This window comes from Sander vitreus, chromosome 6 (assembly GCF_031162955.1).
Source record: "Sander vitreus isolate 19-12246 chromosome 6, sanVit1, whole genome shotgun sequence".
In the NCBI taxonomy this organism is placed as follows: Eukaryota; Metazoa; Chordata; class Actinopteri; order Perciformes; family Percidae; genus Sander; species Sander vitreus.
Window position 1 is genome coordinate 32,021,715 of NC_135860.1, and position 22,274 is coordinate 32,043,988.

The following is a 22,274-nucleotide window of genomic DNA, read 5'->3' on the forward strand; positions in this document are numbered from 1 at the left end:
CACCTTTTATACTATGTTCTAGGTGCTTAAAGTGGATGGCGCGTATGTTGCTGTGAAGTTTCCAGGGACCTCGAGCAGCATGAGCAATCCGAGCACTGCTGCTCCCACTGACTCTGACCCATCATCACTGTTGCAGGACTGTAGGCTCCTCAGAATAGATGAGCTGCAGGTATGGACATCAACTGATCCAATATCACTTTATCTCAGTTTTTGGAGTAGAGTGTGAATATATCTCTGCAGGTGTGAGCATCTTTTGTCCTGACATTCATATATTTTCCTTTTGTCTCCTTCAATCTGTTCCTGACAGGTGGTCAAAACTGGTGGGACTCCTAAAGTTCCTGATTGTTTTCAGCGCACACCTAAAAAGCTCTGTATCCCAGAAAAGGCAGAGATTCTGGCCGTGAATGTTGACTCCAAAGGTGAGTCTTTGTCTGTGTTTCTATCTGTCCCTGTGTACTTTATATCCTTAATCAATATATTTATTTAGTATTTTTGCTGTAGATTTGTATTCCCAACCTTTGAATATCTCTCCATCTTCCAGGAGTCCACGCAGTGCTGAAAACTGGTAACTGGGTGAGGTACTGTATCTTTGACCTGGCCACAGGCAAAGCTGAACAGGAGAATAACTTCCCGACCAGTAACCTGGCCTTCCTGGGCCAGAGTGAGCGCAATGTGGCCATTTTTACTGCAGGACAGGTAAGATAATCTTCCAAATAGGTGACACGTTTTTGCAGTGTTGCGCATGCCTTTACAATATCCACATGTTAAATGTTGAAATTGTTTTTCTTCCAGGAATCTCCCATCATCCTACGAGATGGAAATGGCACAATCTACCCTATGGCCAAAGACTGCATGGGTGGTATTCGAGATCCTGATTGGTTGGACCTGCCGCCTATAAACAGCCTGGGAATGGGGGTGCACTCTCTGGCCAATCTCCCCTCTAACTCCACAATTAAAAAGAAAGCTGCTATTATCATTATGGCTGTCGAGGTAAATGGAACCTTATAAATACTGTACAATGTAAAAAAAACAAATGAACAAGTAGATGGCCAAGTAGAATAAGTATTTGTGTTTAGTGTTATTACGTGCCCTTGAAATGTAGTTCTCAGTTACATTGCAAAAAGTTTTTTTTACTGTGGTGGTTTCTACCACGTTCCTACCCATTAATCTGTCTGAAAGAGCAATAAGTGATAGTGAAACATCAGAGACATTCAAATGAGTGATGGTAATCAGTACTTACTCATTGTCTTTGTGTCTTTCAGAAACAGACGCTGATGCAGCATGTGCTGCGTTGTGACTATGAGGCATGTCGGCAGTACCTGGTCAACCTTGAGCAGGCTTTCCTGTTGGATCAGGGCAGCCAGGCCCTCGGAGCACTTCTGGATCATCGCTGTGATGGAAACCGCAACATCCTCCATGCCGCTGTCTCCGTCTGCTTCCCGGTTAGCAACAAGGAGACCAAAGAGGAAGAAGGTAAGCTGGTACTTTAGACCAGGCCCACCTATTCATACCTGTACCGGGCCAGGGCCAATTAAAAAAGAAATCCCACATTATTTTGGCTTTTCTATTCTAATAATCTAATATGATCTATTTTAGCTGTATTAATAAACTACAACAAAGCCACCCTTTTTATTTTTTTATTTTTATTTTTTTTCTTGGCGGGAGCCCTCAAATTACATAAATACAATAACAACAAACGGGTTCTTCAAAATTGTATGGGTGTGCCTGAAGCCAACATAAAACCGTAAAAGCAGGGCGTTCTCAGTTAAAAAGAGATTTATTATACAGGAGGGACATAAGTCAGCACATACAACATGGGTTATTGTGTAGCCAAAGAATCAATGGACCGTTTCTGTATTTGTTTCTGGCTTTCCAGCAAGAGTTGGGTGTCTTGTCTCAAGATGCTGCTCCAGTTTGAAAAGCTTTAGCGCCTTAATTGAGAGAGCTGGGTATCACTACTCGATACCTTTTTTAAGGTATCTACCAAAATAACCCAGTGCCAGTAGTATTATAACTTCTCCAGTCAAACAATACCCACATTCAATCCTTTTTGTACCCAGATCTAGAAAGAAATGACTATTTCTAGGGCAAGCGGTCTTAGATGTAATGCCTAATGTCGTTTGGTTGATAAAGTCTGCTTTGGACAATCAATGTCAGGATCTCCCTGAGAGTTAACATCAACATAATAAATAGTTTTAATATTTGAGTCAGATTTCTCTCTAATGTCTCTGTTTTGGACTTTATCATCTTTATTAGACAATGTAAAATGATTTTTTTTAAATGTGGGGGGGAAATCACTTTTTCCTCTCAAAACACAATTCTAGTTTGCAGTCTGCTCCTGTATCCATTTAGTTGCCTGTTTCCCCAGGACTCTCTTTTCCATGCCAAGTGACCATGCTGTTTCATTTCAGAAGCTGAAAGGTCAGAGAGAAACACATTTGCAGAGCGCCTATCGGCTGTGGAGGCAATTGCCAATGCCATCTCTGTGGTTTCAAGCAATAGTTCTGGGAATAGGACTGGCTCCTCCAGCAGCAGAGGGTAAATAAACAGTTCTACTTTATTTTTTACACTACACAGAATTTATAAGGAAGAATAGTCTGTACAGTGTCATTTGGAGTACACAAGGCTCCCTCTAACTATAAGAAAGGAATCTTTTTGCATCCAGTGTCAGTGAACAGGCTCTCCGGTAATATAAAATCACAAGCAACATTGTTGGTCTTAATTTCAGTGCCATGTTTTATTTTTTGTGCCGTCACCAGGCTTCGTCTGAGAGAGATGATGCGGAGGTCTCTAAGAGCAGCAGGTCTCGGCCGTCATGAGTCTGGCCCGTCATCCAGCGACCACCAGGACCCTGTGTCACCACCCATTGCCCCTCCAAGCTGGGTCCCTGACCCCCCACCCATGGACCCTGGTCAGTGTAACTGTACAAGACTGTATAACTAAGCCCCTTCAGACAGACACTATCACTGCAACAAAACAAAAAACAAGAATTTAAATGAGGCAGAGTGCAGTTGATGTGTTGCTACAAGGTATTCCAGCCCGAAACTTGATCCTTTCTCTACTTTTGCCGCAGTGCAGTCCACCGAAATCCTAGTAGCGTGTACCCTGTAGCCTTATTTTAATTTGCCATTGACCTTGTCAGCATCAAGCCAGAGGGTGTGGGAGATTTCTAAAAATGTACAATCCTGACACAAAGGTAACTAAACTTCCATGTTGTGTGTTGGCATTTGGTAAGCCTTAAAACGAGGAGTTCTCCATTTATATTTCATCTTCTCACTGGTACTTTGTAACAGCCCACCCACACCAGTGCAACCTCTTGAGTGGTTTTGCCATAGTTGTCAGTCTGAAGGCGGCCTTGCACAACTTTATCAGATAAGTCTGTGCGATCATGAATTTAACTCTCCTTCCTTGCCTTAATGAATGACTCTAAGACTTTGTGCTAATGTGTCTTTTAACTGAAGTGAAATCTACAAAGACTGTTTTTATTTTATTAACAGATGGTGACATTGACTTCATTCTAGCACCAGCTGTGGGTTCACTCACCACTGCCTCCACTGGGACTAGCCAGGGACCCAGCACCTCCACCATACCAGGTTTCAATTCATTTAAATTTTTCCAGCTGTGAGCAACTCTTCTATTGTGCATTGCATTGTGAGAGAATAGTGTGCACGGCACACTCATAAATCCACCGTATCCAGTATGTATTCTGTCTGGTTTGAGTATTACTTAATTTTGTGATCTATGTGAACACGCATAATAAAAACCTGCTTAGAATCATAAGTAGTATGTAGAACGGATTAAGGACACAGGAAATGTTTTCACTGGCAACTAATAGGGCTGGGATGATATGCTTTTGTCCTGATTCCATTCTCTCATTCGATAGTATTGAATATTGCGATTTTCTTTTCCTTTTTTTTTTAATTTTTTTTTTTTTAACAAAAACAAAGTTGAATAATCCACTTCTAGAGACAGTATATCATGAGACATTTCTACTAGTCTGACATTTATTCATTTGTAAAGAAGTACATAACATGGATTTTCTGTGTTTTTTGCTCTCGCTCGGTTTTGCTGGAAACGGATAAGATGTAGTCGTCGTTTGCTGTACCGTATGAACCGAAAATATTTAGGGAGATCATTGGTTTAAAATAATATAAAAAAATCACGATTCCGGGGGAAAAAATCTATTTAAAAAATCGTTGCAAAACAAATCACGATACATTGGATTTTTTCCCCCAACCCTAACTAACTAACTAACTGCTATTGTTATTTGTCTTTTGACTAGGATATGTTACAATTGCATTGATCTTGTATCAGTTATAATTTAGATTAATTTAAATTAATAGTGTTATAAAATACATGCCAAGATAATATCATAGAAATGCAGAAAGAAAGTTGCAGGTTTATTTTTCCTTATGACAGTCTGGTCTTTTTCAGTATACATTATCACTTTGGTACCAGTGTAGATTAGTCCATCAGCTGTATACTGTATTCTTGTGTATTCCAACTCTGTGGTCAAACGTGTTGGGCCTGTCTAATGGATCGTCCTCCATGTGTGCAGGGCCGTCCACTGAGCCATCTGTGGTCGAATCTAAAGACCGGAAGGCCAACGCCCACCTTATCCTGAAGCTGATGTGTGACAGTGTTGTTCTGAGGCCACACCTCCGGGAGCTGCTCTCTGCCAAGTACGAGTCTATTTCTATATGATTGTACTTATAAATGCTTACTGTACACACAACTAATGCATTTTGTTTATCCTGCTTTTATCTGCTAGTCTTTGTTCATTTTGCCAATCTAATTGTTGTTGCTGTTGTTTGACAGGGATGCCCGTGGAATGACCCCATTCATGCTGGCAGTCAGTGGGAGAGCCTACCCGGCAGCCATCACTGTGCTGGAGGCTGCGCAGAAAATGGCCAAGGGTAAGTTAATAAGTTTCTTCTGCTTTCTGTTGTGAACTGGTTTGTCATTTGAAGGGAGACTGTCAATGATGATGTTCTAGAAGGCACGGACCTCTCCAGTCGCCTCTGTCAGATCCGCACAATTTATGCTGAATTGTCAGTTTTACAAATATTAATTGTGCTTTATGTGGTTGACGGTGATGGGAAGTGGCTATGAGTCCCTCAACATTTCACTGGAATTGTACTTCCTACGATTTCATGTGACAAATAAAAATTGATGATTGCAAACGTGTATTTTTAATGTCTGCATAGTATTATGCACATACACTCTATAAGGTTTGTGTAACCAATAAGCGACCACCTCTCTGATACATCTGATGTAAAGTGGGTAGGTAACAGCTGGAACATTGGAGGTTATCCAAGAGTTATGTGAAGCCTGACCTATTTAGCTGCCCTGCTTACAGCGGCAAACTACATGTTGTTACAGGCATTCCTCCGTTTTCATATCTTCCTCTTGTTGCTCAAATGTCTAACGCAGTGGGTGACCCAGGCATTGCAGAGAAGGAGGATGCAGATTCTGTGTTCATGGAAATGATTTGCCCCTCGGGGACCAACCCAGATGATTCGCCCCTCTATGTTCTCTGCTGCAACGACACCTGCAGTTTCACTTGGACTGGAGCTGAGCACATTAACCAGGTCAGCCCTAGAGGATATCATTACACTGGAATTTAGAGGAAAAGCACTCATCAGAAAAACTGACGTTGTAGACCACTCTCAAGCAGCATTCATCAGCGTCTATTATGGATAATCATTTTAATGTTTAAAAGACAGTTATGTAACTGATAACTTGATTAGCTTAAAAAAAAAACAGAGCAACATTAAAATTATTTAATTACTTGCCACGCCAACTTCTGTAGCTTCAGTGAGTGCTCCTTTTTTTTCACTGCTCAAGTGGAACCTTACTGCTTTTTGGAGACAGTGCTTGTTAAGCTCTTTAATGTACAGGTGCTGGTCATATAATTAGAATATCATGAAAAAGTTGATTTATTTCAGTAATTCCATTCAAAAAGTGAAACTTGTATAATGTATACATTCATTCCACACAGACTGATATATTTCAAGTGTTTTTTACTTTTGATGATTAGAACTGACAACTAATGAAACCCCCAAATTCAGTATCTCAGAAAATTAGAATATTGTGACAAGGTTGAATATTGAAGACACCTGGTGCCACACTCTAATCAGCTGATTAACTCAAAACACCTGCAAAGGCCTTTAAATGGTCTCTCAGTCTAGTTCTGTAGGCTACACAATCATGGGGAAGACTGCTGACTGGACAGCTGTCCAAAAGACGACCATTAACACCTCGCACAAGGAGGGCAAGACACAAAAGGTCATTGCTGAAGAGGCTGGCTGTTCACAGAGCTCTGTGTCCAAGCACATTAATAGAGAGGGGAAGGGAAGGAAAAGATGTGGTAGAAAAGTGTACAAACAATAGGGATAACTGCACCCTGGAGAGGATTGTGAAACTAAACCCATTCAAAAATGTGGGGGAGATTCACAAAGAGTGGACTGCAGCTGGAGTCAGTGCTTCAAGAACCACCACGCACAGACGTATGCAAGACATGGGTTTCAGCTGTCGCATTCCTTGTGTCAAGCCACTCCTGAACAAGACACAGCGCCAGAAGCGTCTCGCCTGGGCTAAAGACAAAAAGGACTGGACTGCTGCTGAGTGGTCCAAAGTTATGTTCTCTGATGAAAGTACATTTAGCATTTCCTTTGGAAATCAAGGTCCCAGAGTCTGGAGGAAGAGAGGAGAGGCACAGAATCCACGTTGCTTGAAGTCCAGTGTCCAGTTTACACAGTCAGTGATGCTTTGGGGGTGCCATGTCATCTGCTGGTGTTGGTCCACTGTGTTTTCTGAGGTCCAGGGTCAACGTAGCTGTCTACCAGGAAGTTTTAGAGCACTTCATGCTTCCTGCTGCTGACCAACTTATGGAGATGCAGATTTCATTTTCCAACAGGACTTGGCACCTGCACACAGTGCCAAAGCTACCAGTACCTGGTTTAAGGACCATGGTATCCCTGTTCTTAATGGGCCAGCAAACTCGCCTGACCTTAACCCTATAGAAAATCTATGGGGTATTGTGAAGAGGAAGATGACAGACCCAACAATGCAGAAGAGCTGAAGGCCACTATCAGAGCAACCTGGGCTCTCATAACACCTGAGCAGTGCCACAGACTGATGGACTCCATGTCACGCAGCATTGCTGCAGTAATTCAGGCAAAAGGAGCCCCAACTAAGTATTGAGTGCTGTACATGCTCATACTTTTCATGTTCATACTTTTCAGTTGGCCAACATTTCTAAAAATCCTTTTTTGTATTGGTCTTAAGTAATATTCTAATTTTCTGAGATTCTGAATTTGGGGTTTTCATTAGTTGTCAGTTATAATTATCACAATTAAAAGAAATTAACATTTTGAAATATCAGTCTGTGTGATGAATGAATATAATATACAAATTTTTCTTTTTGAATGGAATTACTGACATAAATCAACTTTTTCATGATATTCTAATTATATGGCCAGCACTTGTGTAATGTTCAGTTTAAAGGTGGAACACTGGTATTATTCATCACAATGACTTTGCATTTAGGATATCTTTGAGTGTCGGACCTGTGGTTTGCTCGAGTCCCTCTGCTGCTGCACTGAGTGTGCAAGGGTGTGTCACAAAGGACATGACTGCAAGTAAGTCCTAATTTTGAGTATGGCCTTACAGTATTTACTGTCTGTAAAGGTTTCCGTCTTTTTTACCATTGCTTTTTATCACCTGTATTCCACACTAGATCGTCTGAATGATCATAAATTTGCTTCTGTTTGTCCCAGGCTGAAGAGGACCTCTCCCACAGCATACTGTGACTGCTGGGAGAAATGTAAGTGTAAAACACTGATCGCCGGCCAGAAGGCTGCTCGCTTGGATCTGCTTTACAGGTTACTCACAACCACCAACCTGGTCACAACACCAAACAGCAGGTAAGACCCCGGCCATGTTCGCTGTACTGGCCTTTATCTCCACTTCACCTAGAGTAGTGTTCTGTCTTTTGTGCCTTTTTTTAATTATAATTGGCAAGTATCTGGGCATTTCTGGCTAAATCAGCTTAACTGTATTCATTTGACACAGAAGATGCTTCATATTGTGCAAGTGAGAATGAAGTGATGTTTCTGACTGATTTGTATTTCCATCTGCAGGGGAGAGCATATTTTACTGTTCCTGGTGCAGACTGTTGCCAGGCAGAGTGTTGAGCACTGTCAGTACAGACCACCGCGCATCAGAGAAGACAGGAACCGCAAGGCTGCAAATGCAGAAGGTAAGTCCAGGATCCTTCTCATATGTTACCCACCTTTACCATCAGTGCAGATTAATAGGGGTGGGGATCACCAAATGCCCCACGATAAAATGTTATTGCGTTATATGCGAGAGATTGCGATTTATTACATCTGTGTGTATTCCCCCCCCCCCAAAACACACACACACACACACACACACACACACACACACACACACCCCCCCACAGATTAATGATTTACAAATTTTACAAACATTCTTATGAGATCATTTTTTTTCTGCTGTTGTCTAGTCCGGACAATTTAAAAACATTATTCCCTCAAGGCATCTGGTTTATGAAAACATTCTTCTTTCCACGTTTTCAGACTCTGATATGCCAGACCATGACCTAGAACCTCCCCGCTTTGCTCAGCTGGCTCTGGAGAGGGTCCTGCAGGACTGGAATGCCCTCAAGTCTATGATCATGTTTGGCTCTCAGGAGAATAAAGACCCGTGAGTATCAAAAGCCAGAATGGCACTCCCAGCATTTCAATTTTAGTAATAAGAGCTTGAAAGACTGCACTTGTTGGTGCTCAAAGAACTGAAAAATGCCACACACATTTTGAGTTCTGTATTTTTTGTTGTTGTCTTAGACTTAGTGCCAGCAGCAGAATTGCCCACCTTCTGCCTGAAGAACAGGTCTACTTGAATCAGCAGAGTGGCACCATTCGCCTTGACTGTTTCACCCACTGCCTCATTGTCAAGTGTGCTCCTGACATAACTGTAAGTAAACTCAGTTATTCTGAGTGTACATACACAAAAAACCTCAATTTCTTAGTAATTCTCTCCTGAGGAAAATACCAAATGGTACCACCTGAATATTACCAGTGATGATGCATTTTCTTTAGTTTTTATTGCAATTAATACGCCCATGCACTTGTAAGTATTTTGGTCATTAGAAGGTGATTTTTTTTATTTTATTTTTTGTTCTCCTGTATTAGTTCATAGACACCTTACTGGGTACACTAGTAAAGGAGCTGCAGAACAAGTACACTCCTGGCCGAAGAGAGGAGGCCGTCAATGTCACCAGGAGGTTCCTACGCTCTGTTGCCCGCGTATTTGTCATCCTCAGCGTGGAGATGGCCTCATCCAAGAAGAAAAAGTAAGAACACCGAGCATTAAGTTGTCATGTAAAGTTTTAGACAAAGGATCTAGGAATGAATTACCTCCTCCAAGGATGTCTGTCTGTCTAACAGCTATCAATGTATTGTTTAAACGCTCTGAGCAATAAAATACAACACATCTTCTTTGTAGCCCCCATGTTGTTTCCACATTACGACTTAGAGCTCATGAACGTCTTCCCTACTCGGGAAATGGGACCATCCGAGGAGCACGTGAATGCACCATCGGCCTTGGCGGAGGTCTGCACTCTGAGTGCCATTCTAGTTGTAACTTGAGTTACATCAGCTCAATTCTTCCACTCATTGGCACTATACAGTGACTACGTTTACATGCTCACAATATTCCAGTTTTTGCCCATATTACAAAAAACAATATTCCTACTGTGCCGTTTACATATGGCTCATGAAAATGAATATTGCACTAATGTTCCTATTTACATGCTGCCATCAAAATAGGATTTTTCCAAAGGGGGCAGGCTTGTTGGACCGTGCAAATACAGCCTCCCTCTTTTATTCCTTCAGCCACCTTCTTGAAAAGATTGTATCATATTTGCCCATATCCATAAACCTGTTGATGTCTGAGTCTTTCATAATGTTTAAATGTAGGTGTGTTTCTCCTTCTGACCAGAAATGTGGGCTTTTCTTTTGGACATGCATCTCTGCCCCACTCTTGCAAACAGTGGGCTGGTTGGTTTGTGTACCAAAACCAAAGCAATGCACACAGAGCTGACCGTAAGCTGTAAACAGACAAGGAGCTGTAAACTTAGGGCTGGGCAATATGGAGAAAATCAAATATCACCATGTTTTTGACCAAATATGTCGATGTTGATATTGTGGCGATATTGAAGGGTTGACTATTGGCGCTTTCACAAATATTTACACAATGAGAGTTTTGATAAATAATCACCAAGAATGGGGATACCGTGGCAAATTATAAAACAGTAAGTCAGTCTGGTAAATCCAGAAAATGACATCACTTCTCTGTAATGCAGCCTTTAAAACCAGAAAAAGACAACACGTGTGTCATATCACGATATCCAAAATGTAAGACGATATCTAGCCTCATATATTGATGTCGATATAATATCGATATATTGCCCAGCCCTATGTAAACTGTTAAAGCCTCGGTAAAAAACCTAATAATACCACCATGTCCCACGTCTTTATTGTAAAATGCTGTATTCAGAGAAAGGCCTCATTCGGAATATCCAAACGCAATATGCTGTTTACATGACCTGTATCAAATTCGGAATATTGTCATATTTAGAATATTAGTGTGCATGTAAACGTACTTAATGACATCAATTTCACATGGTCTTTTTTTAATTCATGCAAATGGTGTTTCTGCCTTTTCCTCAAATTTTCCTTCACATAGCAACTTCATCCCCCAGCCCATTGGGAAATGTCGACGAGTTTTCCAAGCCCTACTGCCCTACGCTGTGGAGGAGCTGTGTAATGTAGCAGAGTCGCTGATTGTTCCGGTGCGAATGGGTATAGCGAGACCTACTGCTCCTTTCACCTTGGCCAGCACCAGTATTGATGCTGTTCAGGGCAGCGAGGAGCTCTTCTCTGTTGAGCCGCTGCCTCCCAGACCTTCACCTGACCAGTCCAGCAGGTCAGTTGGTTTTAGTGCCTTTATGGACTCTCATGGCAGCTTTGACTATCTATTTTTACTGTGTTACGCAAGATTTTAACTGTGCCTATATTGTATCAGTTAGTTGGGTAAGAGCCCCATGGTAATCTGCCAAAACGAACATATGACTTGAAATGTTTGAAATAATTGAGTCATTCACTAGATTTTGGATACTTGGAGAGGAGAAACCAAAAGGAACAGAAGATGGTTGATTTTTCTTATTCACTAGATATGACTTGTGGTCTTGTGCTTCATTTTTTTTTTCCAGTTCCAGCCAGACAGCTGCCTCTTATATCATCAGGAACCCCCAGCCTCGGCGCAGCAGCCAGTCTCAGCCTGTCAGAGGAAGAGACGAGGAGCAGGATGACATCGTGTCAGCAGATGTGGAAGAGGTGGGGAACCTCTTTTATAAAATCATTAATGAACTTTGCACCGAAGTGAATCCATGTATATTCGTGGCTAGTTTGTTAGAATGTATGATGCCACCTAGAGCCCACCCGGTTATTTACGCTGCAAGATTTCACTAAGTTGGATGCATATTTTTTGTATTTTTCATTTGGTGTACTCTTAATACTGGTTGATTTTTAGGTGATACTATCAATAGCTGGGTCTTGCCTCAAAGTGTTCCCTCTTTGGATATGTTTTGTTTGTCTTTTTAGGTTGAAGTTGTAGAGGGAGTAGCTGGTGAGGAAGACCATCATGACGACCAAGAGGAACAGGGAGAGGAAAATGCTGAGGCAGAAGGGCAGCATGATGAGCATGACGAGGATGGTGAGACACACCCTACTAAGGACACTAGTTGTTCATAATGTTTTGTGAATCATTATTATTATTTACAGCTGAAACCCCACCCAACAGTGAGTGAAGCATCCGTTTGTCTCTGCTCCTGCTTTTAGGAAGTGACATGGAGCTGGATCTGCTGGCAGCAGCTGAAACCGAGAGCGACAGTGAAAGTAACCACAGCAATCAGGATAACGCTAGCGGCCGCAGGAGTGTCGTCACAGCAGCCACTGCTGGCTCTGAAGCAGGTTGGTCAACAGCTGTGTGTAATCCCTCAGTTTAGATTTCATTTGAGATTTTCTTTGAAATCCCCCTTCATAAAACATTCTCAAGTTTTTGTTGGAAATGCGGTCACCTGAAATCTTTCCAAATTTTTTTGTAAGGCCCCAACTGCTTACTAAATAGTAATTGCATTTCTGTCTTGCTGCACTGTGGTGTATTTTTTTTTTTTTTTTTTCCCTAGAATTGCAGACTAATTCAGTCCTCACAAAATCATTGGTGCTTAACAGTCAGCATTTTGGAATGTGGGAATTTATGTTTAGAGAGCTAATGATACAGCAGACAAAATGGTCCCTGGCTGAATACCCAATGTATTTCATTTGCAGGCAGTAGGGTGTCCTTGGCATTTCCTATTTTTGGTAGGAGCTCCTCTTTACTTCAATGCATATACAGATGTCAGGGCAAGAGTGAATTTGCAAAGTGCATACACAGTTTCCTGCTCAGAGTTTCTTCAGTTCGTCCCTTTCTCACATTTCACTGTTATTGTATCTGTCATTTGAACTAACACTGCCATTCATCACAAGTCTACTCTTGTTTTTCTTTCACCCAAATAACAAACTAATCAACTTGTAACTTTTCCAAATGTTGTGGTGTTTTTCTCCTTGGTCATCTAAAATGTCCATTTCTTACTAATGATGGTGTTTAATTTCAACTGAGCACATTCAGTACAATTGAGACATTACTGTTCTTTCTGTCTCTATGACATTTCCAAGAATCTTAAAAACATACAAAAAAATGAAGTCCTAACGTTATTCAGCACAAGTTGATCAACAGAGTGCAACTGTTGTTTCGACTTGAAGCCTCAGTGTGTTCACCATCATATTAGTGTTGTTTGGCCTTGTAGTGGTGTGATTCACTAACCCGCACTCCAGCCTGGATAAATCTGTGAAAGACAAAAAAAGGGAGGTGAGATTAACGCAGCCATTAAACTTGTGTCCCTTATCTTGTGTCTTCATCCCATATTGTCCTCTCTGAAGGTGCCAGCAGTGTCCCTGCCTTCTTTTCAGAGGATGACTCCCAGTCCAACGACTCCAGCGACTCCGACAGCAGCAGCAGCCAGAGCGACGATGTCGACCAGGAGACGTTCCTGTTGGACGAGCCGCTGGAGAGGACGTCTAGCGCTTCCCACGCCAACAGTGCAGCCCAGGCCCCTCGCTCCATGCAGTGGGCTGTTCGAAACACCCCCAACCAGAGGGCCACTGGAAGTGCTCCCTCCAGCTCCTCCACACCAGCTGGTCAGTGGAGCTCTGTCTGTGTGGGATTTTATTGTAAAATGTCTGTCTGTGGTTCCAGATGACTGTCACAAAAAAAGTGTGTATATTGATTGTACCTGTTATGATTTTTGTCTTTCTCACAGCAAGCTCCACAGGGCTGATATACATTGACCCTACCAACCTGCGTCGCTCGAGCGCTATCAGCTCCAGTGCTGCTGCTGCGGCGGCGGCTCTGGAGGCCAGCAACTCCAGCAGCTACCTGACGTCTGCCAGCAGCCTGGCCCGGGCCTACAGCATCGTCATCAGGCAGATCTCAGACCTCATGAGTCTGATTCCCAAGTACAACCATCTCGTCTACTCACAGTACCCTGCTGCTGTAAAGCTCACCTACCAGGATGCAGTCAACCTGCAGGTAAGATAGACTGCCGTCGTGTGGTGACCAAAATACTCAAAATACTGAAGGACACCTTTTTTAAAGGAACAATATTTTTTTCTGTTCAGACTTTCTAAAATAAACAAACCATATGTTTAAAAAACAAAATGACGGTGGTACCAAGACATTATCGTTTACCATTACAATCATTTAATTGCGTAAACGGTGGTTGTGTAAAAAACGCAATTCTGCATCTTGACTGGTTGATGATATCTGTGTATTATCTTATGTTATATTACATAATGCAACCCTCAGCGCTAGGGGTGTGACAAGACACTCTGCTCACGAGACGAGACACGAGATTGGGTTCACGAGAACGAGGCAAGACGAGATTTTAACACTATTTTAAAGAGAACTTCAATCAAGAAATGACTGGAAAAATAGTGTTTACTCAGAGAACCAAGGTTACAACGTAACCAAGCGTTTCATAGCAGCAGTAAACAAAGATGTAGGCTGCTCTTGTATTGATTTATGACCATTTGAAGATGAGGAGAAAACATTTGTTTAATATCATTAAAAGTATAGTTAGGTTGCGCTTTCTGCTTCCGACAATTGCAACTCCGTTACTGCTCTGCAAAAGGGCAGGGGATCTTTTATGCTAATTTAGAGGTCCAAGCCACACTCCTCTTCAAAGCCAGATGCATTACAGGTGCTGGTCATATAATTAGAATATCATGAAAAAGTTGATTTATTTCAGTAATTCCATTCAAAAAGTGTAACTTGTATAATGTATACATTCATTCCACACAGACTGATATATTTCAAGTGTTTATTTCTTTTACTTTTGATGATTAGAACTGACAACTAATGAAACCCCCAAATTCAGTATCTCAGAAAATTAGAATATTGTGACAAGGTTGAATATTGAAGACACCTGGTGCCACACTCTAATCAGCTAATTAACTCAAAACACCTGCAAAGGCCTTTAAATGGTCTCTCAGTCTAGTTCTGTAGGCTACACAATCATGGGGAAGACTGCTGACTGGACAGCTGTCCAAAAGACGACCATTGACACCTCGCACAAGGAGGGCAAGACACAAAAGGTCATTGCTGAAGAGGCTGGCTGTTCACAGAGCTCTGTGTCCAAGCACATTAATAGAGAGGGGAAGGGAAGGAAAAGATGTGGTAGAACAAAAGTGTACAAGCAATAGGGATAACTGCACCCTGGAGAGGAATTTGAAACAAAACCCATTCAAAAATGTGGGGGAGATTCACAAAGAGTGGACTGCAGCTGGAGTCAGTGCTTCAAGAACCACCGCGCACAGACGTATGCAAGACATGGGTTTCAGCTGTCGCGTTCCTTGTGTCAAGCCACTCCTGAACAAGACACAGCGTCAGAAGCGTCTCGCCTGGGCTAAAGACAAAAAGGACTGGACTGCTGCTGAGTGGTCCAAAGTTATGTTCTCTGATGAAAGTACATTTAGCATTTCCTTTGGAAATCAAGGTCCCAGAGTCTGGAGGAAGAGAGGAGAGGCACAGAATCCACGTTGCTTGAAGTCCAGTGTCCAGTTTCCACAGTCAGTGATGGTTTGGGGTGCCATGTCATCTGCTGGTGTTGGTCCACTGTGTTTTCTGAGGTCCAGGGTCAACGCAGCCGTCTACCAGGAAGTTTTAGAGCACTTCATGCTTCCTGCTGCTGACCAACTTCATGGAGATGCAGATTTCATTTTCCAACAGGACTTGGCACCTGCACACAGTGCCAAAGCTACCAGTACCTGGTTTAAGGACCATGGTATCCCTGTTCTTAATGGGCCAGCAAACTTGCCTGACCTTAACCCTATAGAAAATCTATGGGGTATTGTGAAGAGGATGATGCGATGCGCCAGACCAACAATGCAGAAGAGCTGAAGGCCACTATCAGAGCAACCTGGGCTCTCCTAACACCTGAGCAGTGTCACAGACTGATCGACTCCATGCCACGCCGCATTGCTGCAGTAATTCAGGCAAAAGGAGCCCCAACTAAGTATTGAGTGCTGTACATGCTCATACTTTTCATGTTCATACTTTTCAGTTGGCCAACATTTCTAAAAATCCTTTTTTTGTATTGGTCTTAAGTAATATTCAAATTTTCTGAGATACTGAATTTGGGGTTTTCATCAGTTGTCAGTTCTAATCATCAAAAGTAAAAGAAATAAACACTTGAAATATATCAGTCTGTGTGGAATGAATGTATACATTATACAAGTTTCACTTTTTGAATGGAATTACTGAAATAAATCAACTTTTTCATGATATTCTAATTATATGACCAGCACCTGTATAAGACCAACCGGGTTGGACTCCGTCTACTGGCTGCTGCTCTGCACTTCTTCGAGATATCGCGTAGAAGACAATTTTTACATCGACAAGAAGTCTTGTCACATTTTCATGTTTTTAATCAAGTCCGATCTGTCTAATGCGTTGGATAAAAGTGAAATGTTTATTTGGTTGGACCAGAACTATGTTGAAGAAAAGCTGATTCCCACCTGGAACTGGATGGTGTCGATCATGGATTCCACCGAGGCTCAGCTGCGATATGGCTCAGCTCTGTCGTCTGCTGGAGACCCGGGTCATCCCAGTCACCCACTCCACGCCTCTCAGCACTCAGCTCGCAGGGAGCGTATGACGGCCCGGGAGGAGGCCAGCCTCCGCACCCTGGAAGGACGCAGGTAAAAAACAGTTTTTGTTATTCTTCTTTGTCACATTGCTTGTTCTATTCCGATCAGTGGATCTGTTTGGTGATCATTAGTCTTGAGGGAACACCTCTAAAGTCTTGACACCCCCGAAATCTAACAGGACCTAAGACAACGCAGGAAAAAACCTTCAATACCAATGAACCACTTTTTGCAATCCCTATGTTAAGTTTTGTCCAACTGTGCTTGCGCAAAATAGTTTGGTCAACACTTTGTATTGAATTGGTAACTCCATATTTATGCAGGGTTCTCACTTCTTTTGTATTCCTTCAGGAGAGCAGCTACCCTGCTCACAGCTCGCCAGGGCATGATGTCGGCGCGGGGCGACTTCCTGAACTACGCCTTATCACTGATGCGCTCCCACAATGATGAGCACTCTGATGTGCTTCCTGTGCTGGACGTGTGCTCATTGAAACATGTGGCCTACGTGTTCCAGGCTCTTATCTATTGGATTAAGGCCATGAACCAGCAGACCACTTTGGACACTCCACAGATGGACAGAAAGAGGTAAGGCAGGGTTTCCCGTAGAACATTTGTTAGTTAAGGTGGTGGGGTTGCCATCTGACCTGGGGGGGGGGGGTCTGTAGTACTAGTAGTAGAAGACTCTATACTACACACTACACTAAATATTACATTTAAATTAATAAACAGCTTTTCAAAACAATTGTTGCAATGTGCAATTTTTAAGCTCAAACTATTTAAAAAAAAAAGTGCTACAACAATTTTACTGGCATTTCTCCCATTATCCTCCGTGACGCGCTCTCTTCCATTTTGCCTGACAACTCTTCTCCGAAACAAACCGCGCTGAGATAAGAGCTCAGCCCATAGCTTCACTCACTCAACCAGATAGTATGCGTGAAATAAAAACGGGACACGTAATTTCACTGTGCGTAGTGTTAACTACGCTAACTAACTGTGTGTTGTGAACCGCGTGTAGTGATTAAATGAAACAGACAACAGCTGTGTCTCAAAGACCGGGCAGCAGCCGGGACGTTGAGAATCCACGCGCGAGAGGTGATGGATATTTCTAGTCACTTCGTCATGTATTCACTTCGTTGAAACAAGAGAAGAAAGCCTCACTGATGTGAAGAACAGGACAGAGATAGATATATAAATGTTCTCTGCCTGCCGTATGCCAACACTCCAGTAAGTCCACTCACCCCGTCTCTGCCCGGGCGTGCCCCAGCTGCCACACATTTGTTGACAGACTCTGACGCACACGCGACTGTGAAATGGCGATTTATCCCTTTAAATGTGAATGAATGACAGTTGCACTCACCACCAGCTATATATATATATATATATATATATATGGAACAAACCCTGTTTTCGATTCATTTTGTCTGTTGTCTTGCTTGGCAAGGCAACTTTGGTTGTTGGGGCAGTTGATTAACAATGGCTTTAAATGAAACATTTTCTCAGACTACATGTTACTGTTTGAACAGTGATTGTAATCCACTTTAACTAGGAATCGAGAGATTTTGGAACTGGGTTTGGACAATGAGGATTCTGAACATGAGAATGATGAGGACACCAATCAAAGTAAGCCAGATAACTAATATCTGATAATCGTCAATAAGACACAAGTGTCAAGGAACTGCCTGGTCGTTTTAACGTGTGTCTGACCGATTTTGTTTTTGCCTTACCTCAGGTTCAACTCTGCAGGACAAGGACGAGGACCCAGTCCCAGCTGAAACGGGTCAGAATCACCCCTTCTTCCGCCGCTCTGACTCCATGACCTTCTTGGGCTGCATCCCTCCCAACCCTTTTGATGTTCCCCTGGCTGAGGCCATTCCTCTAGCAGACCAGCCCCACCTCCTGCAGGTCAGAAATGCGGCTTAGTCTTTTGACGGAGCATACAGTCATTAGCTATATTGACATAACTGTTGATAGTATGTATCTTTGGCTTAAACTTCATTTTGCTTTTTCTTTTTTCTTCCCACAACAGCCTAATGCCAGGAAGGAGGATCTGTTTGGTCGTCCTTCTCAGGGCTTGTACTCTTCCTCCTACATGGCAACCAAAGGCCTGGCTGAGGCAAGCATGGACAGGAACTGCCTGGAGGTAAACATGGGCTCCTCTCTACCCTCCCCCTCTCAGGTATACCACCCCTCTTCACTGGACAAACACGCTGGCAGCTGTGTTCTAATATCCACGCATAGCAAACACCATGGAAAAGTCAAGGTAAACAAACCTTTTTAAATAGAAATCTGTAAAATCTATCCAAGATTCATTATTTCCAATGGTATTTCAGAGCATTGGAAATAGGCCAGCTAGAAATAATGGATATTTGGGGGTATTTCAAGTGTGGGTATTGGAACAACAGCCTGTGGTCTGTGTCCCATTTCCATATATCCATTCATCATCACACTGTCCAAACCAAAGATGTCTGTTCACATTACTAAAGAGACCTACTCTGGACCCCACTGAAACAGATCCTGCCCACTAAGATGTCTTACTCAGCCAACCTGAAGAATGTGATGAGTATGGAAACTGGCCAGCGGAGCACCGAGAACCAGTCACTAGCAGAGCAAGAGATGGAGGCTTCAAAACCAGGCCCTTCACCCCATGACCTCGCCGCCCAGCTGAAGAGCAGCCTACTGGCTGAGATTGGCCTCACTGAGAGTGATGGACCTCCGCTTCCATCGTTCAGGTACCAAACACTAATCTGCCCTATGTGATGTTGGCTTAGCTACGGTGGAGACAAAAAAAAAATCTCCTTCAGATATGAGAATTTCAATGCAGTTCAATTTGTTTTTTTTAATATGAATTTATACATACAGTATATTCGAATACAGACTGGAACTGGCGTCAGTAAAATGCCACATCTTATACAAAATCTCATACTGGGCAGCAAACGCAACGGCGACCCGTAGTCCGAATTAAAGGGCTACTTTGCCGATTTTCAATCAGCTCAGTGTCTTTGCAGTGTGTGCAGACGAACAGCACCCTGCCTCCCCCCTGTGCAGCCAGTGCACGGACCGGATCTACCAGGTGAGGCGAAATGCGTGGTTCCGCGTCACCCGGTGGGCCTTTGCTGCTCCGCTCCGTGTGGAGCTCTGTGCATTACCGGCACGGAGGGAAGAACACCATTCATCTGCACACACTGAGAGGACACAGAGCTGGTTTTGAATCGACAAAGTATCCCTTTTAAGGACTATACAATTTAATCATAGCCTAACTCTGGAAAAACCTAAAATGTTTTGATATACTAACATTTAGTTTTACTGCTAATACAATCCAGTTACAGCATTTGTGCCTCTTTGTCTGTCCAGACCTCACTGTAGTTTCATGGGGATGATGATCTCACATGACATGCTACTTGGCCGCTGGCGTCTGTCACTGGAGCTCTTTGGTCGTGTCTTCATGGAGGATGTCGGAGCCGAGCCTGGATCGGTACATTTTTATTTATTTATTTATTTATTTACAAGTAAAAGTAGCTCTACATTACTCCTTATGTCTATAAATGCTTTTACAATCGTAACAGAGTTTCTTTTTTTCTTCAAAATGGATTAAAAAGTATTGCAATGATATTTATTGCAATATAAATATATGACATTACCTAACATTACATACACTCACGCAGGAATTGAGCAACATGGGGAATCCCAATAGAGTCAGATAGATACTTAATACTTTTCATTATTTCCTGGTGTGTTTGCCTTGGATTGGTCTGCTAACAATCAGCTGAAATATGTATAGAGCTGCAGACTAGCAACTCTTAAATCTTTGATTCAGTGTTAATAACAAAAATCATTTCTGTTCTCTGGGCGATGGTGCCCTTGATGTTGGAGAGCAGTGTCATCATGAATTTTGTTGTTTTGATCATTTATCCCAGATCCTCACCGAGCTAGGCGGCTTTGAGGTAAAGGAATCCAAGTTCCGTCGGGAGATGGAGAAGCTGAGGAACCTGCAGTCCCGGGACCTGGCCCTGGAGGTGGACCGGGATCGAGACCAGCTAATACAGCAGACCATGCGTCAGCTAAACACACACTTTGGCAGGCGCTGCACAACCACACCCATGGCAGTGCACCGGGTGAAGGTCACGTTCAAAGATGAGCCCGGCGAGGGCAGCGGCGTGGCCCGCAGCTTCTACACGGCCATTGCCCTGGCCCTCCTCTCCAACGATAAGCTGCCCAATCTGGACTGTGTCCAGAGTGTCAGCAAGGGCATGCAGGCCAGCAGTACGTGTCACCACGATTACAATTCAAGTATGACAATACATAGAAACTATACTGTACTATATTATGGAACTCATTCATTGTTACAATCAATGATACTTTTGTGATGCTTAAAGCAGTTATCACATGAGTAAAAAGAGATTTGTTTTTTTACGTAAGAAATTTACACTCAGCAGTGAACTTTTCATCTTTTTACATTCAGTGTTTATTTGTGTCTGTAGATCTCATGCAGCGCTTGAGAAACCGAGACCGGGAAAGAGAGAGGAGAAGTGGGGGGCTTCGAGCGGGATCTCGTAGAGACCGAGACAGGTGAGCTCCAACTTAATAAACACATTCCCCTTTTACAATAAACAACAAAAAAGGAGTTACAAGCATAATATGTTTGTGTTTGACAGAGACTCAAGGAGGCAGCTCTCCATAGACACCAGGCCTTTCAGGCCTTCGTCAGAGGGAAACCCCAGTGATGAGCCCGACCCTCTGCCTGCACACAGACAAGCCCTGGGTGAAAGGCTCTACCCACGCGTTCACGCAATGCAACCGGTAATAAATCATCTGCATCCGTCAAAGTTCTGTGTTAAGAAACTAATTTTTATCAATTTCTAAGCAGGTTGACGTGACTTGACTACTAGCAGATTAGCATTAGAGCATTAGAATTGGCCCTGCACATTCCAACAGCAAGATGAATAAATCCATAGACTCTGGAGAGCACATTACCTTCACTCGCCGTCATCAAGCCCACATCAATTTTCAAATCAGTTGAAACATCCTGTGACTACTCCGCCACATAACTATATGTATTACCAGTCTGTCTAACTGGAACAATTGGAAGGTTTCTTTCACCATACTTAGACCAGCTGTGTGTTTGTCTCCTCAGGCGTTTGCCAGTAAAATCACAGGCATGTTGCTGGAGCTATCCCCTGCCCAGCTGCTGTTGCTGCTGGCTAGTGAGGATTCTCTCAGAGCCAGGGTGGAGGAGGCCATGGAGCTTCTCATTGCACATGGAAGGTAACCATCTGTTCACCATGGTGACACATACTGTCCTGCTTTCATTGCGTGTGACACTAAAGTGCTATATAAGTGGACGGTAAATGATATTAAAATTAAATTTGTCACAGAATTTCCGTGCATCGTGAATTACAGACTAACTATAAACCTTCGGTCTTCTCTGTCTCCTCCAGGGAAAATGGTGCCGACAGTATATTGGACCTGGGTCTTTTGGAGGCTCCAGAGAAAGCACAAGTAAACACAACATCTCTGTCTCCACTCTATACTAGCATAGTAGCATGTAGAGGTTTTCATTTCTGTTGGAAACAGTCGGGGTTGGTTTGGCATAGTCATACTACTATTTAAATTGTAAAGACATAAAATGACAAACGCCTATATACAATACATACCTTCTAAACAGCCCCCTCTGTTTTGTGTGGTTGTAGCAGCAGGAGAACCGTAAGCGTCATGGTTCAACCCGCAGTGTGGTTGACATGGAGCTGGACGACCCAGATGATGGGGACGACAACGCTCCTCTCTTCTACCAGCCGGGCAAAAGAGGCTTCTACTCCCCTCGGCCTGGCAAGAATACAGAAGCCAGGCTGAACTGCTTCCGTAACATTGGCAGGTAATGAAGGGTACTAAGTCCGATTAGTTTTGGTCTTAATCTTCAGAGGAGACCCACGTGCGGAGAAATGA

General features: G+C 42.9%; 1 protein-coding gene across 12 annotated transcripts in view; it reads left to right on the forward strand.

The window, feature by feature from the left end:
• ubr5 (ubiquitin protein ligase E3 component n-recognin 5) overlaps window positions 1-22,274 on the forward strand; it is a 43,885-nt gene that overhangs the window by 18,448 nt on the left and 3,163 nt on the right. For 2 of the 12 annotated variants that reach the window (XM_078253757.1, XM_078253759.1), the window contains exons 17-53: window positions 23-169; window positions 308-419; window positions 542-696; window positions 793-990; window positions 1,263-1,473; window positions 2,412-2,538; window positions 2,760-2,911; window positions 3,498-3,593; window positions 4,559-4,682; window positions 4,819-4,916; window positions 5,434-5,591; window positions 7,552-7,643; window positions 7,782-7,928; window positions 8,145-8,263; window positions 8,607-8,733; window positions 8,874-9,003; window positions 9,222-9,382; window positions 10,777-11,016; window positions 11,303-11,426; window positions 11,694-11,805; window positions 11,931-12,062; window positions 12,420-12,452; window positions 13,071-13,328; window positions 13,451-13,719; window positions 16,177-16,388; window positions 16,686-16,919; window positions 17,881-17,954; window positions 18,064-18,236; window positions 18,361-18,594; window positions 18,846-19,063; window positions 19,686-19,806; window positions 20,249-20,621; window positions 20,813-20,900; window positions 20,987-21,131; window positions 21,466-21,596; window positions 21,770-21,830; window positions 22,022-22,203. In XM_078253757.1, coding sequence (XP_078109883.1) covers window positions 23-169; window positions 308-419; window positions 542-696; window positions 793-990; window positions 1,263-1,473; window positions 2,412-2,538; window positions 2,760-2,911; window positions 3,498-3,593; window positions 4,559-4,682; window positions 4,819-4,916; window positions 5,434-5,591; window positions 7,552-7,643; window positions 7,782-7,928; window positions 8,145-8,263; window positions 8,607-8,733; window positions 8,874-9,003; window positions 9,222-9,382; window positions 10,777-11,016; window positions 11,303-11,426; window positions 11,694-11,805; window positions 11,931-12,062; window positions 12,420-12,452; window positions 13,071-13,328; window positions 13,451-13,719; window positions 16,177-16,388; window positions 16,686-16,919; window positions 17,881-17,954; window positions 18,064-18,236; window positions 18,361-18,594; window positions 18,846-19,063; window positions 19,686-19,806; window positions 20,249-20,621; window positions 20,813-20,900; window positions 20,987-21,131; window positions 21,466-21,596; window positions 21,770-21,830; window positions 22,022-22,203 — 5,768 coding nt within the window. The remainder of the gene's footprint in view (window positions 1-22; window positions 170-307; window positions 420-541; window positions 697-792; window positions 991-1,262; window positions 1,474-2,411; window positions 2,539-2,759; window positions 2,912-3,497; window positions 3,594-4,558; window positions 4,683-4,818; window positions 4,917-5,433; window positions 5,592-7,551; window positions 7,644-7,781; window positions 7,929-8,144; window positions 8,264-8,606; window positions 8,734-8,873; window positions 9,004-9,221; window positions 9,383-10,776; window positions 11,017-11,302; window positions 11,427-11,693; window positions 11,806-11,930; window positions 12,063-12,419; window positions 12,453-13,070; window positions 13,329-13,450; window positions 13,720-16,176; window positions 16,389-16,685; window positions 16,920-17,880; window positions 17,955-18,063; window positions 18,237-18,360; window positions 18,595-18,845; window positions 19,064-19,685; window positions 19,807-20,248; window positions 20,622-20,812; window positions 20,901-20,986; window positions 21,132-21,465; window positions 21,597-21,769; window positions 21,831-22,021; window positions 22,204-22,274) is intronic. The other 10 variants (XM_078253758.1, XM_078253760.1, XM_078253766.1 and 7 more) reach the window with 10 other exon arrangements.